The sequence below is a fragment of the Gigantopelta aegis genome, chromosome 10 (genome assembly GCF_016097555.1).
Source record: "Gigantopelta aegis isolate Gae_Host chromosome 10, Gae_host_genome, whole genome shotgun sequence".
Lineage (NCBI taxonomy): Eukaryota > Metazoa > Mollusca > Gastropoda > Neomphalida > Peltospiridae > Gigantopelta > Gigantopelta aegis.
Window position 1 is genome coordinate 70,670,956 of NC_054708.1, and position 19,446 is coordinate 70,690,401.

Here is a 19,446-nt window from a genome sequence, read left to right on the forward strand (position 1 = left end):
TACCAGCAATAAAATCAGACATGTTTTATCTATGTTTATTTGTGTTATGTATGTAATTAATTATTAGTCTACCAGCATCTTAGTCTGACATGTTCTCTTATCTATGTTTATATCTCTTTTCTACATTGAAAATTAAAAAAACATATTATCAAAATGCATGTAAAATGCATGAACATATATAGATGCTCAATGTTTGAAAGCAAACAGCAATGTTTTAGTCCATGTCTAAACTAGTTTACCCAAAATATGATATACATGTACAGATAAATATGTTAATTAATAATATTAATAAAAAAAAAAACTATTGAAGATGTTTGTATACTGGTATATATATATATATATATATATATATATATATATATATATATATATACTGTAAATATTAACTTAATGAAATCATGCATAATTTGTTTAAGGGCTTACAAGATAGAGACTACAGGAAGACAGGTAAAGTAAATATTCATATCAAAGCCAAAATAAGTGGAAGAAGCAGCAAATCATAAATGCAGAGCCAGGAGGCGACCTGGCCTGCACATGTGGTGCTTATAAAACGTTTTGTCTCGACTCGAGGCTAATAGTCTGAGACAGTAATGTCATGACAACGCCATACAAACTGTATGTCTGTGATGCCATTAGAGATTGAGTGTGGACTCAATAAAAGTTTTATAAGCACGAGCCTAGGTCCTGTCTAAATCAGATCAAGCTGGGGACCTAATATTTATCGATTCAGACAGGATTTGGTGTTTAGAATTGATAAAATTTGGGAAACTTGGCTGGTTTTGACAGAATTCCCATTTGTTCAGAGTCTGGTTTAGACAGGTTTCTCAGTACTGGTCTAGTACTGTAGATGATCAAAGTTCTCCAAACTAATATACTGGAGGCTGTGGTTTCAGCTGTCCTGCCTGTTGGAAATACATATAAAATCAGGTTTCTGTTAGAGGGTACGAAGGGTAAAATTACCTACCCTATAATTCTTGGAAATTTATGGATACATTTTCACATATTTTATTAGAAATATTATAGTAAGAGAACTGCTGTTTAAAATTTGTCAAAGTACATGAAATGTGCAGTGTCATATTTTAAAAGATTTCAAACCAATAACCACCTACATGTTGTTGTGGCATTTATTATCTGTTTTGTTTTTGTTAGTACATGTACCTTCAAATTATTTTCTGGTAGAAAGTCTGTAAAAGATCCCTTCCTGCTAAATCATAACTGGTTAACTGGTGATGAAACGAGCCCATGTAATCACCACAGGATCTCCCTAAAACTAATATTACAATATCAATATGGGTCTGGGACATTTTTGACCTGCTTCCATTAGAAAACTGTTCAAGCATGCTTGTTCTGGGTACAACCTCCGACTTCAACAGAGAGTCCTTTTGAAGTTAGGAATGTCAATAATCAGGACACTGCTTATATAGACATTATATAATAGTATTAGCATGTTATTTCAATGGTTAAAGTTTGTTTTGTTTAACAACACCACTAGAGCAGATTGATTTATTAATCATTGGCTATTGGATGTAAAAAATGTGGTAATTCTGACATAGTCTTTGAGAGGAAATCCACTTCATTTTTCCATTAGTAGCAAGGGATCTTTTATATGTACCATCCCACAGACAGGATAGTACACACCTTTCATATACCAGTTGGAACAACAAATAACCTAGTGGGCCCACCAACTGGAATCGATCCCAAACCAGCCGTGCATCAAGTGAGCACTTTACCACTAACCTACATCCCGCCCCATCCATAATCAGGACATATGCTTAAATAGAAAAACAAAGGTTGGTAATACAGGCACCAGTTAAGTATGATGGCAAGTTCATAACTCACTTCCATCATTTGCCAGTACTGTGTGGTCTAATATATTTGTCTACAATAACATAATTTCCCGTGACCAGCAAAAATAAACTGAAATATCCTTTTCTGCTTCTTGAAATAAGAAACAGTTATTCATTACAATACCCAGTTTTGAGCGGTCTTAAGAAAAAGTCCATCTTATAAATATTCAGATGTGGTTTGAAGCACTCTCAATCATACCAAAAATAAACGGGTCATAAAATACTCCAAATGTTGCACCCTTCTAAAAGTATTTAAAAGGGGAAGCAAAGCCACACAACGGAACATTGTTATGAAACATCTTTAAAAAAGTTTCATTAAATATATATATATATATATATATGTTTATATGGCTGTTTTCAGCGATGGTTGCTTCTAGTTCTTACAAGAATCTGATCAGAATTAAAATGGATCCAATCCATTCAGACTAAAATTTCCAAGAAATAACTGAAACAACTGTCATTAAAGTCAATTACTTTGCCATTTCATCTCTAGCACAGGATGAAAAACTTATAGAATACCACAAAATTCGTCAATATTGTCATATGTGGAGACAAGGAACAGAATATCCATTGTTTTTAATCAGCAGATCAGTTGCATATGGTAATTTAGACATATGATTTGGAGCAGGAGACAATACATACACTTTTTGCTGTCACACCAGCAGCAAGAGACCTTTGTACATACATGTACTCTCCTAAAGATAGAACAGTATTACATTTACATATATAGATCTTACAAAAAACACTGGTCAGAGAGGGAACACCAAACACGCTTATTATGGGAACAGGATTCTACAAATGTGACCAACCTCTGGCTGAAAATCTGTTAATGAACAATCTTTGTTGAAAGACGATGATATCAACACTGATTCTCTAAGTCATGCCGGGAATACATGTATGTTGCTTGGTTATACATATTGGGCCGAATTTATGAAGCCACTTTTTCTTAAACACAGGTGTTTAAGCATTGTATATATGTATGTAGTTACACACGTGTAAGACATAAACAGGATTTGTAAATTCAGCCCTTTGTCTCTAGCCCGAGATGGATCAATCATCATAGCCACCAAGAGACAAACCAACACAGAATAACAATTACAAAGTTTTATTACAAGGTCCTGTTTATCAACAGATGCCTCGAACATTGATAGTTTACAAAGATGTACAGGTAACAAGCTATAATTATAATTCGTGTAACATAATATGAAATAATATGCATTTAGATCAACAATAATTTGACAGTGACTTTGTCATGAAAATCACGTTGATAAAATAGTAAAAAGACTATTTGAACAACCTGTTATAACGTAATGATTGGCATCAAACTGGAGATCAATGTTTCAAGTGTAAATTATTAGTAAATTTAGTCACACCCGTGTTAATCAGCCACCACATTAAACATGAAAACATGGCCTTTGAAGACTGGATAACTATAGTCCGTCCCACAGGGAACATCTTTTTTATACTATGCAATTTACTACAAGTTATTTCTGAACTGATTGTTTTCTAAATTGTATTTTTTTTGTTATTTCCAAAATACTTTTACTTTTCATATAACATGAAACATAACTGAAATTATTTACAAAAAACCCCAAACATTTTTGTAGAGGATGGGATGGACTATAGCTTGTTAATACTGGTCAGTTTGTACAATATTAAATTATTTGGATCAATGAAAAGGTGGCTTTATAAAACAAGTGGACTCTGAAGTAGGTTTTACTGCATACAGAATTATCCACATGTCAAGTAAATAACAAATCAAACATTAGTTTATATGAATGAAGACTAACATGATAATTATGTGATATAAAAAAAATGTATACAATGAACAAAATGGAGTTAACATATGACATCATCATGCATGATCAGTCCTCGAAATTTCAAAGTAGTATCTTGCGATGGCAATTTAGTATAAAAATAATAAAATAAATATATAACACTGAACAAAAATACTATTGCAGGTCAATTTTGCAGCAGCCTTCTGCAATGGCACTGCCGACTATCAACACAAATTTCATGGGCTGTGCATGTAATAATGAAAACATTTGTATATGTCAAAAGGTTATACTGGTATATGTGGCTATACTATTTCAGTTTTTGTAATCATTAAAATAGTATACACAATTTATCTCTCAATTATTTTTTCTCTTAAAATTATTTTCTTGGAAAGCTAATTATATTTGTAAATCTTTAAGTTAAATCTGCCATCTAACATCTCCATCCCTACATTTACTACTGCAAACCACAAACACAATATTGTACAATTTTAACAAACTTTTATGTATTCACCATGACAAATCATCAACAAAGTACCCTCATCTTTTATACATTAAGCAATTGAGGTGCATCATTGCATCTGTGGTTTCACAATGCTAACAATATACTTTTATGTAACCCAATATAAACTAAGTGGAAACTTAAACTGGATGATCTCTGCTTAAAAATACTGAACCAAAATAAAAACTTCACGTTAATAATTATAAATACAAAATTAAATGAATGAATATGAAAATATTTAGATTTAAGGACATGTTAGCAATATACTGGGTTCTGCAATAAAAGCAGGCAATATAAAAAGTTGGAGATGTTGTGACTGTATAAAAAGAGTCAATATTGAGCTTGTGAATTATGACCGCTGTGCAAAAAGATGTGCAACAAGCAGACAATTTCTAATGGTTTGGGCAGATATCTGTCCTTTAAAACATTCATTTGCAGTTGAAGATGTCATCATGAAACTATCACACAGATGACATAAGCCGATTTGATGGTCTTCAGAATGTAACTTCAAACATAATCAACCTCGCCAAGAAGTTTGCTGTCCTACGGTTGTAAATTCTCCATGAACCACATCCCTTTACTGGTACCACTACCATTAACGAGTCCACCATGTAGCATACCAATAGCACTCTTTATGTGATATATCAGGAAGTTATGGCATTGCAACTTTAGGGGCTAAAATTATTTTTTAATATGTTTTTCATGTTGTTAATTTAATATACTCTGCACAGTGTCAATGTTGTGTGTAAAACATTGTAGTTAGGCAACCCACAGCACATATAAAACCACTTGCTATTAATGAGCATCACACTGGTACATTCTGATTGGTAAAGGGTTTTAATGTTTTAATGTAAACAGACGATTTTGCATCACCTGTAATCTACATGTTTATTACTATTCTTTAAAAACTGTGGAGTTTCTAATTTGGTTCAGTATATTAATAATACATTTAAAGATTCCAGCATTAAAAAAACAAAAAAATGGGGTAGGTCAAGATGACCCATCTTTTGACCATGAAAGCAATTGGTTGAGCCTAATTTTGGCTATTTCTGACAAATTTGGTCGTGTTCCTGTCAAGACTGGTGTTAGAACGGATGCTTTTACTCTACGATACAGTGTTTTCTGCGGCACTTCAAACATCCTGGCAGCAGCCGTGACAGTCAGAAGCCTCTCCTCAACAGCTATCAGGGCATTCTGCATAGCAATGGGTGGATACCGGTATCGACTTCGGCTCCACAGGTCTTCTGGCAAAGGATTCTGTAGAAACCAGAGGAAGCAGTCTGAGTCCCACAAACAGCACAAGACACTAATTATTTATAGTCTAGAACTGGAATTTTACAAGATATAGTTCAGAAATGGAATTTAACAAGATATAGTTCAGAACTTGAATTTTACAAGATACAGTTCAGAACCTGAATTTTACAAGATACTGTTAACTGGAATTTTACAAGATACTGTTAAGAATTGGAATTTTACTTGGCACCAATATACTGATACAGTTGATACAGTTCAAAACTGGAATTTTGCAAGACATTAATGTATTGATAGTCGAGAACTGGGACCTAATTCACTAAACTCTCACAACTTTGCAATCTCATAGTGCAATGCATAGACATGCAAACACAATGCTTATTAAAGAGCTTTGTAATTAGACTTGTGGCAGATTTTTGAAGCTATTTTAGCACTACAATATTGTAAAACCATCCTAAGCTATGACATCACTCAAATATTATATGCTATAGTGATGTCATAGCCTACAGCCGTTTTATGATATTGTAGCGCTAAGATAGCTTCGAAAATCTGGGTCCTGGAATTTTAAACATATTAATGTATTGAAACTTAAAACTGGAATTTTACATGACACTAATGTATTGATACAGTTCAGAGAACATATTTTTGAAGCTATCTTAGCACTATGCTATCATAAAACCATCATAGTCAATGACGTGTGTCACACTGATGTCATAGCCTCTGACAGTTTTACAAATATCATGACAGTGCTAAATAGCCTTGGAAACATGGGGTCAGAAATAGAATTTTAAAAGGCAATACATGAATGTAATGATAGTTCAGAAAAGAAATTTTACAAGTTTTTTCTGTATTCACAAAATAAAATGAAAATATTTTAACAAACTAACAAGGTAAGGTTTGAAAATAGGTGTCATTCACACAAAAAATAATGATTCTATAATGATAACACTTTAAATGTAGTTGTCATGTTTTCTTAAACTTGTGTCATTCACACACAAAATAATGATTCCATAATGATAACACTTTAAATGTAGTTGTCATGTTTACTTAAACTAGTGTCATTCACACAAAAAATAATGATTCCATAATGATAACACTTTAAATGTAGTTGTCATGTTTTTTTAAACTCACCAAAAACTATGTGCCTTCCTTCCTTCCTTAGTAGACCCAATGGATTAATAAGTGCTCCAATGAATATTAAGGGCTGTGGTTTGAACTATGATTGCTTAACCAAACACATATTGCTATTAATAATAACGTGTAAACTTCATGGCTGCAGTACCTATCTTCTGTCTTTCCAGACACTAGTAAATGTGTAAATGTTTCTGTATTTTTTATATCTAATGGTTAATGATTATTAATGAGTGTTTTTAAACTTGGGATGAAAATTATTTTGCACCAAAAAAATCTCCAAAATTCTGCAGAACCTTAAAAAGTAAGGGGTTAATAACTGTTTGTATAACATTTCATCAGAGAACAAGTATATGAACAGTTTTTAGGTAGTGTAACCTATTAACACATTTCAGGAATAAACATCTTGATGCATCAACTTGTTAAAATTCTGAATCCATCCCAGTAGTTTATTTACTGCAAAGCAATAGTTAAAATTTCAGTTTAAGATGACTCATCCTTTGACCACGAAAGGAGTTCATTAAGCCGTAATTTGTCTTTATCAGTTAAAGTAGGTTGCGTGCCCGTCAACAAGGACGATACAAAGGACATTTTCACTCGGTGATGTAGCGTCTGTTGCGGAACTCCAAACATCCTGGCAGCAGTAGTAACAGTCAGTATATTTTCCTGAACGGCTATCAGGGCATTCCGCATAGCAACGGGTGGATACCTGTTACGGCGTCGGCTCCAACAGTCTGATGTCGACGGATTCTGCAGAAACCAGAGGAAGCAGTCTGAGTCCCACAAACAGCACAAGACACTAATGTATTGATATAGATCAGAATGGGATTTTACAAGATAGTAATGTATTGACAAATTTCAGAAGGGGAATAGACACTAATGTATAGATAGTCCATAACTGGAATCTTACAAGACACTAATGTATTGATAAAGTTCAGTACGGGAATTTTTTTAAGATATTGATACAGTCCATAACTGAAATCTTACAAGACAATCATGTATTGATAAAGTTCAGAAGGGGAATTTTATAAGATACTAATGTATTGATACAGTCCATAACTGAAATCTTACAAGACACTAATGTACTGATAAAGTTGAGAACAGGAATTTTATAAGACACTAATATATATTGATACAGTTCATAAATGAACAGAAATTTTACAAAATTGTGGCAAAAGATTGAAGGGTGTTTTACACAGAAAGCATACTTGTACATGAGCAGTTATCCAGCATACAAATTAAACAAGTCAGGTTCTTTGATGCTTATATGGCGGAGATGAAAATCATTGTGGCAAAATGAACTGCAATATAATTCATCATACTTGAGTTCCCATGGTTCAAAGTCAAGTTTGCAACTAAGCTTTTCACAACAAAAACTTATTTCCATATATAGAAATTTTTTAATTAACTATATTTTTTACTGGTGACACTTTTACAAATAACCATGTCACAATAATAACACTACGAATTTACATAGAGGTAAGTTTGCTGAAATTAAAACAAACTTATTCCATTATTGATGACCTCATTGGATTGCATTCTGTTCCAGTATAAGTCATATATTAAAGGCTGTAGTCTGTTCTGTGATGAAGTGCTTTTAAAAACAAATACTGCTGTTAATCAAGAAGTATAACCTTTGTGGCAACAGCGTAACTCTTTTCTCACATTGATAATATGTCTCAGTTGCTATGTGGAAATATCGCCTAAGGGGAGGGAATCAATTCTAAGGCCCAGGAACACTGAATAACGTTTGTATTCCAACCACCCAATGCAAATTTTTACATTACCTCCTCGAAGATAGGAAAGGGGAAACACATTGTCAAAATCTATCACATAAATGACTAAAACATTTATCTAGATTGTTTATTGGATCCATGATGTTGGCCAACCGTGATCAATGACCCACCTGTACATTCTGGACATAATGTTAGGGGTTTTTTTTGCCAGAGGGTACGAAGGGTAAAATTACGTACCTTAAAATCTGGGAAATTAATGGAAATTTTAAAATATTTTTTAGAAAGATTGTAGTAAGAGAACTGTTGTTTAAAATTTGTCATGATCTGTTTTGTTTTTATTATGTAGCATCAATTTATTTTCTGGCAGAAAGCTTGAATGAGAGATGGTTTTCCAAGAAATAGTATGAAAATGTTTTACAGAAACCAGAAAGAGATACTAAATTCCAATGTGTAATTTTTAGTACCACACTTTGTTTTATGTTTTCATTGATCATCAGAACTGAAACAAATCATGTTTGCACCAATATAATGAAACCAGATTTATCATTTAATATGTCCTCATCCCACTGGCCTCAGTGGCGTCATGGTTAGGCCATCGGTCTACAGGCTGGTAGGTAATGGGTTCGGATCCCAGTCGAGGCATGGGATTTTTAACCCAGATACCGACTCCAAACCCTGAGTGAGTGCTCCGCAAGGCTCACTGGGTAGGTGTAAACCACTTGCACCGACCAGTGATCCATAACTGGTTCAACAAAGGCCATGGTTTGTGCTATCCTGCCTGTGGGAAGCACAAATAAAAGATCCCTTGCTGCTAATCGGAAAGAGTAGCCCATGTAGTGGCGACAGCGGGTTTTCTCTCAAAATCTGTGTGGTCCTTAACCATATGTCTGATGTCATATAACCGTAAATAAAATGTGTTGAGTGTGTCGTTAAATAAAACATTTCTTTCTTTTTATGTCCTCATCCCAAATGAAAATGATGGTACATGTAACATTCTGTGAACTGAACACAACTGAACACTGGAAGTTTAATACATACACTAACCTGACCTGTGACACATGATGCGCAGCAAATTTGTAATCAACTATATTATCAAAAAAGAAATAACAGCAATAAAATTATGTGTGTGTGTGTGTGTGTGTGTGTCTCTCTCTCTCTCTCTCTCTCTCTCTCTCTCTCTCTCTCTCTCTCTCTCTCTCTCTCTCTCTCTCTCTCTCTCTCTCTCTCTATATATATATATATATACATATACACACAGTAGAATCTCGATGGCTCGACCTCAGAAGGGTCGATCATACCGCAACGCTCGAACCAAAAACGAAGTCCCAAGTTTTTTATCCGATAAACCCTTATATTAACTGATGATGGGTCGAATATGTCCAAAGTCAACTATAAGCCTTCGCTTGAACTAAATTATCGGTCCCATCTGTGTTATTAGCTATATTTCCCTCGAACTGGTGATACATCAAATATCAAATGGAAAACCACAGAAAAGGACCAACAATTGCCGTGTTTGCACAGTTGGATATAGATGGATCGGAGAATCGCGACAATAGCCAAGCAATCCTTTCTTTGCCATACCTGTCATGTTGTGTGTTCAGCCAGCAGCTATCGGTAAAAGTCTTTCAAGTACAGCTAGGGTCACGGTGCCTTTTCGATGAACCATGATACCAATCAAACAATTGGCCTCGGCAGGAAGCGTTACTCTGAACATGTCTACCAGACCAGTTTTCAATGAAACCAGGGACGAGGTACTCAGCTGTCATCACTTCAGCAACTACACATTTAATTAATACCGACACGGGCTTCTGCATTACACAATCGGAGTAATTTCTAATAAATCCTTTCACTCTGATATTTTGTTATATAACATATTGATGAAATTTTTAAGTCTGCAGTTACCAAAATAATTGGTAACAGGTCGTTTCGCCCTTATTACTAGTTCACCAGAGTCGTTTTGAACAGGGTTGATTCGTACCTCTAACCAAGTCATTTCGCTCCATGTTTTGATTCGCACTAATTTTTATTTTGTTAATAAAGTACATTTATTCATTGATTTGTCCTATATCCATTGATTTTTAGATGTCACACATTGCATGTTTATATTTACAGATAAAAATATTATAATTTGTTTATTTCCAGTATCATTTACTCAAGCCATATACATGAAATATGTACAGGCCTTAGATAATATATAGACAATGTATTCACATTAATAATTAATTTATGAACAGTCACACTGCATACTACTGATGTGCTGTGGTTTCTTATTAAATATACTACATACCCAGCTGAGGTTAAAACGCCGAGTACTGTATGGTGATTTCGCCTAGCTTCAGCTGACAGAACGTAAACAGCTGATAAAGCATTAATATCCAAAGACAAAAAATTGCCTAATATTTGGTAATGAATAATGAATAAACAGAAGAAAAAAATACTTCAAAACTATAATAAATATATTTATTTTGTGGGGCGAAACGACTCGGTACGAATGAGATTTAGGGCGAACCAACCCTGGGTGAATAGGACTAACGTCGAAACAACACAGACTTCGAAATGGTTTTAGGGAGAAACGACCCGGATTCGAATAATATGTACATGTATCTAATGCTTTCGAGACGTTTCGGCCCCGCTACACATTCGGCCCCAGACGTTTCGGCCCCATAACCCTGGTCGTTTCGGCCCCAGTTATTATTGTTTTATAAATCAAATTATTCAGTCACTTGTGTTTTGTTATTAAATTTTATTGTAAGTATTGTAATTTCTTTCTCTCTTTTTGTGATTATTATTTTTTTTTAATAGAACATAATATCAGAGCGTTAAAGAACAAATAAGAGCCAACCAACCAAAACTGTATTTAACTTTGATAATCCAAAAATGAAAATGAACTGATTTTCTTGTTTGTGTAAATACAATTTAATAAACTGTTTTGTGTTTGTTCTGCTTAATTATATTTCCATATAGACCCTTCACATAATAGGGGTGCTTTACATGTGGCTAGAATTGGAACCACTGATGTTTGACGTCAGTCGGGGTTACATGTGTACAAAAATTAAGTACGACCACAAAGAATGTTTTCCATGCTGAGCACTCACTCAGGGTTTGGAGTCGGTATCTGGATTAAAAATCCCATGCCTCAACTGGGATCCGAACCCAGTACCCACCAGCCTGGAAACCGATGGCTTAACCACTGCACCACAAATTTGTATTTTATTTATATTATTACCGGTGTATGTGACCATCTAAAGTGTTACTATACCAATTACAGCATATATCTGTATACACAAACACTAGATCGCTGTATATTGCATTAGGGGCCGAAACGATTTGGGGCCAAACATGTACTGGGGCCGAAACGTCCTGACACCTATCTAATTCAACTTTCTAACTGATGTTACGGAAATATCCGATGTTGACCGAATGGTTCGGTCAAACTACCCGATGGGTTGAACACTTTCTCGAGCACCGACAGGGTTTGAGCCAATGAGATTCAACTGTATATATATATTTCAAAGGTGTAATAAGGCAATCAATAAGGCTTGGACATTAATACTGCTTATAATACAATGTAATTCTATATTGGAAATGTACCCTACAATCAGTACATGTAATCCTCTTGAAGTTTGGCTCAAAGACTTGTGTTGCTTTGAAATTTATACATAGCATGGATAGCATTGATTTCTTTCTAAATGACCAGATCTTAAAACCCCCAGAAACAATAATAATATTTTATTAATAATTAATAAAATATTCACATTATGTATTTTACCATCCAGTTATTAAATACAGCAAGCATATTAATAAATAACAAAAAAGGAACACATTCCTTGAAAATGGAGAAAATGACTTAAAAGTGTTGCCTACAATACCTTGGGAAAAAACACTATTATTGTTTTGATTATCATGTTTCATAAACAATACAATTTTATTAACAATAAACATGAACATGAACTACTGTTTCTCCATGTTGACAAGTATTATAAGGAAATATTAACGTATATCTGAAACAAATATCTTGAAGCATTCAACTTCTTAAAAGGAATGTGTAAATATTTCCTAATGGCCGATGATTATTAAATATTATGAGATGTTCTTAAACTGGAGATGAAAATTACTTGGCACACACAAAAAACTATTTTGTTTTAAATCTCTAAAATGCTGCTAGATCTTAAACAGGACATGAAGGGGTGTGGGTAATAACCTTTAATATAGAATTTCATCAAAGAACAAATACAGGAAGTTATTAGGTAGTCTAAACTATTAACATATTTCAGAAACATCTTGATACATCAACTTTTAAAAATTCTGAATCCATCCCAGCAGTAAGGAAGAGTTAAAATTTCAGTTTAAGATGACTCATCCTTTGACCACGAAAGGAGTTCATTAAGCCGTAATTTGTCTTTATCAGTTAAAGTAGGTTGTGTGCCCATCAACACTGATGGTATAAAGGACATTTTCACTCGGTGATGCAGCGTTGGTTGTGGAACTCCAAAAATCTTGGCAGCGGCAGTAACTGTCAGTATTTTCTCCTCAACAGCTATCAGGGCATTCTGCATAGCAATGGGTGGATACCAGTTACGTCCCCGGCTACGGCAATCTGTTCCTGAAGGATTCTGCAGAAACCAGAGGAAGGAGTCTTGAGTCCCACAAACAGTACAAGACACTAATGCATCAATACTTCAAATCTAGCATGACACACTAACATTATTATTTTTTGTTTTTATAGTTGTTTTTGTTTTTAAACAAAACATCCGTGTTTTCAACTACATGTGAATGTTTTCATAATCACAAATAAAAATATTCCAATAAATTCCAGGATTCCAGTAGCTAAATGATCATGTAATCAGGAAAGGCTGTGGGTTGGAGTGAGGTATGTGTATACTTGTACATGTAAGTATGTATATGTAAATACCACATCTCCCCAACCAAATATGCCACAGGCCTCAATATTTAAAACAGTTGTTTAGTTTATGACTGAAACATTTTAAACCTATATATCAACAATCAAAAATTATCCCACCACATACATATGTATGAAATAGAAACAAATTCCTTACCGACTCAATAAGACTCATTTCTTATATATGTGTAAGTTATGATACATGATACATGATACCACACATTACATGTAATTACCTTTTTATTACATGTACATGTAGAGTATATATGTATATGTTTGTTTCTTAATGATGATTTCTTTAAGGCATTTGTCATTAATATTTATCCATCATTGCATGCATTTTCAGTGCAGTAACCATATTGTGTGTCATTCTGTAACAGTGCTATTTTAATAATCTCATGAAGTCTACGTAGATAAAAGTGCAAAATAATCAAAACAATTTCTCCCCAATAATTTTCAAATTGTACCCTTGATTACAACTCTAATATTTTGTCATTGATAAGACTTTTGGTAATGAAACCATGATTCAATATACCATTAAACACACAATATTAAATGATTATATATCCATAGTTTTAAGTAATGAATAATTTATTTTTGCATTCATAAAACAGAGCTAATCAATCACAAACATGGTACTGTTAATGTGCAATGTAAAGCTGGCAAGATGCAAAGCTTTTATTTCTACAATCCTAGTTTAATGAAAAATGACAAAATTTCATTCACAAATTGAACATTTTTATTTTCAAAAACCTGGGAGTCTGTGATTCATAACAATGAATGAATGAATGAATGTTTAACGACATCGGCTATTGGGTGTCAAACTACAACAAATGAAAGTGAAAGTAATGAGTAACAGAACGCATGCTATCACAAGCCTTGTTAACAGTGAACAAACTATATAACCACAAAAGAAAATGAATTTGATATTTGACATTTATAAACTGTATTCATTAGTGATGTTCCAATGATCAATTATAATTGCCAATTGATCAGTTGGATTCTTTAACAATGTGATGACTGATTATAAATATCCATAATTGATTGTCGTAGTGATTGAAACTTAAGACTTTGTTACCTACTGCAATTTTGGATGATGGCAATTTTGAGCCAGCCTGTGGCAATTTTAAACCAGTAACTTTGGCAACCAATAAAAAACCCTAACAAACGGTCCCTTTAACCGACAGCAATAATTTGTATCCATCATCAAAAAAATGTCATCGTGTCAATCCCCTGACCGAAGTCAAGTCATATTGCAACTACGGCAAATGTTGTCTCTGCTGTCGTTAAGTTCGAGCCCTGTTGTTGTGGGGAAATTGTAACTGTAATTGATCGACTTGACATAAATATGCTGAGTTTGGGTTTGCTTTCATGTATGTGTAAAAACAACAATAACCATATATACATGTACTGAAAAGCTATTAAAATAAAATTAACTATTTGGAAGGTCAGTCTATCAAAGTTGGTCTACCTCAGTAAACATGACAATATATGCATAGTCCTAATCGGCTGGTACAAACCAATTATGACCGACGATTGATCATGAAATTCTAACTATTTCCACAACACTAATATTTCTTTTTTATTTCCTTCCACATGTATTATATGCATGCATTACCCCATATGTCATTTAGCAGTGCTCTATATTTGTAACATACATAAAATCTATTGCTCACAAGCTAGAATTTAGAACATTAGTTCGCTATATGACAAACCATATTTTGACAAAAGTATGTCTCACTACACTGCAACTACGACTACGACTACAATATATAGATTCATGTGTATGAACAAATGTTGAATATTTTCTCTCACATTTCTCCCACTAATACTCCTCCGCCCCAAGTAAATATAAACTTGTAAGTCTGGTATTAGATCATGGATGTGACAGTTTCAGAAGCTCTTCCAGCCTGGTTTTCATTTGCTCTGTGAGTGAGAACTGAGTTCCGCGCAGTGCTGTTACCAACAAGCCCATGTTCTTGATGTGGTAGTGCAACCCAGGCTGTGACACACCAAAGAGTCTGGCAGCAGACGTGACCGTTAGCAAACGCTCCTTCACCGCAACAATAGCATTCTGCATGGCAAGTGATCTCTGACTCGTCGTGGATGGGGCAGAATTCTGTAGAAACCAGAGGAAGTGATCTGAGCATCATCCAATACGTACATGTAGCTAACAAATACATATTGTCGGACTAAGGCGCAAATTGCGTTTGTTTGTAATTCAGGGATTTGATAGCTAAAGATATGCCGATTTGGTGTTGTTTACATTCAAGTGCTGATGTTATTTGTAGTTGCAAACTGGTCAGGCCAATAATTTGGAAATGTTATTTATTATTTATTTCAGCCATGTCAGAAAAAGGAAATCCACAACCTATGTACTTAATGCCTGAAAAAGGATGTTTCTAAAAATTCAACTGTACCTAGAAAAAGGGACTAATCCTAATCTTTTCATTCAGTATTTCAATAATTTTGTTTCATTATCTAACATTGGTAGCTGATAATAAATAAATAAATAAATAAATATTTAAATTATGTACCCACTACTGCCTACCACCCCTTTCTCACTATTCTGAGAAAAAACCCTACTGCTGTGTTGTGGTGGGTTCACGTAACTTACAAAAAAAATACACTTCTTTAACTCTTTTGATAAAAAATGTATCCAAGTAGGGACTCAAAGCCAGCCATCAGTGAAACCCCAAATTCTCCCAACCCCAAGAGTCATCATTATCTACTTATTTGAGTAGGATGGTCAAATACATCAGTGTATATGCAACCGAGATAGCTGTTTAACAGTACAAATACATCAGTGTACTTGCAACCAAGATAGCTGTTTTAAGAGTACAAAGCTGGGAATAAAGGTAGTTGAAAAAACAAAAAGAATCTTCTTGTACACTTAAAATACAAACTGGATATTAGGTTATAAGAAATAGCCCAATGGGCCCACCAATGAAGATCAATCCATACCGACCGTGCATCGAATGAACGCTGTACCACTGGGCTATGTCCTGCCCCTTTGCACTCAATGAAGTCTGTTCTAAATTGGCTTGCCACCTAAGTGACACTAAAGACGACCAAACACACTACCACTTGATGGTTACCCTTATCAACAACAGCAATAGGTCTTTTATATGTATACTTAGCTTCCATTTCGTATCATGTTTATGTTCTGTGTGAAATAATTTTCAGTTGTCACGAGCTTTAGGGAGTGACAATGAAAATCATTTCAAGAGGGACATATACATGATATGAAATGGTAGAGAGTTTAATATCCTATTTATTACCCATAAAGGATCTTAATTTATATCACTCAACTTGTTTGGTTGATGTTCTTTTAAAGTTGTAGTGTGTCAATAGATGATGTCATCATGTGATGTCGAAGTGTTACGTTTTAATTGCATTCTAGTGGGACGTATCACTTTGATATGTACCAAGATATTTTTAACCATATGGGTAATAATAACCAATATTGAATTCTAAAACATGATTCAACAGTTTATTCACCGACAGTACATTTATTCACTTTTTACTGTTAGTAATTGTATTACATGCAAATAAAACATTTTTAGCAATAAATTTGCTGCACGCATTTTGCAAAACAAAACTCAAAATGTCTAATATTACACAGCGTGATTATATGCTACATTTGTAATAATTAATTAATTTACGTTAACTACTATTTTCTTTGTTTTACTGCCTGGTATTATTTTCATCAAATGTGTCGTGATCAAGTTTTGATCATTATCTTTTCACATACAACAGTAATCTTCAAGCTGGACTTGCAATTTGACGTCATAACACCCATTAGTAAGCACTTTACAGCAGTCTATTTTTCTCAAACAGATAATGAACACGCATCAGTGAGCACTTTACAAACACTCTATTTTTCTCAAACAGATAATGAACACCCATCAGTAAGCACTTTACAACAGTCTATTTTTCTCAAACAAATAATGAACATCCATCAGAAAGCACTTTACAACAGTCTATTTTTCTCAGATATGAACATCCATCAGTAAGCATCTATCTCTGTTTGTTGACACCAGATTATTTGGTATAATGCAATAAATTGAAATTACAAAGAATCAAGGATCTGGTTCTTCATTACACAGTGCCAGTAATTCTTCAAGCCGTGTCTTCATTGGTCCCACGAGCTCAGGCTGGACTCCTCGCCTTACTTGAGGCAGCAGACCCTGGTGCTTCACCTTGTAGTACACTGCGCTCTGTGTCAAGCCAAACACTCTGGCAGCGGAACTCACAGTCAGGAGGCCCTCCTCAACAGCAGTAAGCGCACTCTGCATGGCACGGGACCGACGCCTATTTAGATGACTGAAGGACCACATGGAATTCTGCAGAAACCAGAGGAAGGGGTCTCAGAAACAGCCAAAATTACACCATAAACAGTCAATATTTATGTTTATTTTCATTAAAATTCTGAATTTCCGTGATATAATTCCTAATTTCAGTGATATTATTATTATTAAAACTGATTTGTATGCTAAAAACAAAATGGTTTATGAAATGATACAGCTGAGTAAACTCTATATTAGGTTAACATTAACATACGATACATTACAGATGCCATATGTTCACAGTGCTCAATAAACTGTAACACCCTGCTGTGTTATAGATGATTTCAGGATAAATCCTGTTTAACATGGTACATGAATGGCATTAAACTTAAACAAACATGTTGTGAGGTCAGATTATAGATATCTGGTCATGTGCTGATTCGGCAGCTTCACCATGACAACACCATACAAACTGTTTAAACTTGACAAAAGGGCCTGCTTACATTAAGAGCTGTTGATAAGAAGAGATAATACAATAGGGAGCCTACCACCACAGCCATAGCCTTCATCTTGAACACTTGAACACACAATAAACTAAAATTACAACTTTATAATGTAATATTTAAACTACATGTATGTAGTCAAGACTTCATTGTCTGTCTTGCCAGTAGAACAACTACAAATTAAAATGGCTCCATAACTGCAACACAAAGTTCAAACCATCCCACGATGTGCACACTTCACAAAGGTACTTTTTTTGGTTTAAATTACACATGAAGAAACAATATTATTGTGTTAAGTAATCACTGTAATGTATACTTTTTTTGTGTGCATACATGTATGTGATATCTTTGTACAAAACAAATAAAAGTAATTATAGTTTATACATGTATCCATGTGCATGTATGTTATTGGCCAACAACTTAACTGATCTGAAAATTGTCAAGAGAAAAAGGACACCTAAAGGATGATGCCAGACAAGAGGCTGTATTTTTCTTTTCAAGCCCTGCCTTTAATACCACCCTTTACTATGCACATGCAAAAAATGCTTTATGCTGAATTTCATTGCATGTTAATTTCATTGCTCTAATCAAAGCAGTTAAAATAAGTGTTCGAAATAAGCACTTGTCCATTTGTCCTGACAAGTGAAAATATATTCAGACAAGCAAAATGTACCTTGGTGGTCGTCCTGTGGACAAGTGAAAATGTTCATTGAAGTTTCATTTTAAGCAATCAAAAACATCCTCCTTGTACTTGAATAAAACAAACTATTTGTTTGGACAAGTGAAAATATTGGTAGACAAGTATATATAAAGCTAAGAAGTGGCATAGGTAACTTCTATGTAAAGTTGGTGCACTTCTATTAGTATCAGTATTATGGTCCACACTAACAGGCATTTCTCCTGGGTTCATGTGTGTGCCCCAGCATCATCACTGCACATTGCCAAAAGTTGGTGAACTCGTTCTTTCTCCATATCTGCTAGAAGTTCCTGGCGACCACGCCTGACCACTTGCAGTAGACCACGGACCTTGACATGATAATGCAGGGCCTGCTTGGTCACTCCGAAGAGTCTTGCTGCTGAAGTGACCGTCAGCAGACCTTCCTCAACAGCAGTGAGAGCGAGGGTACGGCGCTTGGAAAGGTTCCGGGAAGCTCTCAGGGATTCCTGCAGAAACCAGAGTAAGCACTCTAAGCAACAGGTTTAGTAAATATGCAGGGCTAGCTCTAGTACTCGTCAAATTCACCAACTCTGAACTTTAAGAACAACTGGTGAATTTTATTTTAATTTGGTGTAAACAATTTGTGTAATTATTGATATTTTGTTGGAAAATAGATATAGGTTTTGCATTTTGTTTATATAATTTGGTGAAATTTTCTGATCACCCAGAACTAATCCTGATGTGTGATATTTCAGTTTTATATTAGTTTTATACTCTGATTTATGAAAGCACATACATCTTGTTCATCTGAGTGCTACTTATTTTCATGCCTACCCCATTCATTCAGTTTTAAC

General features: G+C 34.4%; 1 protein-coding gene across 16 annotated transcripts in view; it reads right to left on the reverse strand.

The window, feature by feature from the left end:
- The window catches only part of LOC121383526, a 91,721-nt gene that overhangs the window by 44,997 nt on the left and 27,278 nt on the right, over positions 1-19,446 (reverse strand). The window contains exons 4-5 of one of the 16 annotated variants that reach the window (XR_005959304.1): positions 14,958-15,261; positions 12,719-12,855 (exon numbers count right to left, since the gene is read on the reverse strand). The exons of 8 other annotated variants lie outside the window; for them this stretch is intronic. Coding sequence is in view for 7 of the 8 variants with exons in the window: in XM_041513604.1 (XP_041369538.1) it covers positions 5,115-5,381 (267 nt within the window). In the remaining variant the exon portion in view is untranslated. 7 more of the 16 variants (XM_041513608.1, XM_041513609.1, XM_041513604.1 and 4 more) reach the window with 7 other exon arrangements.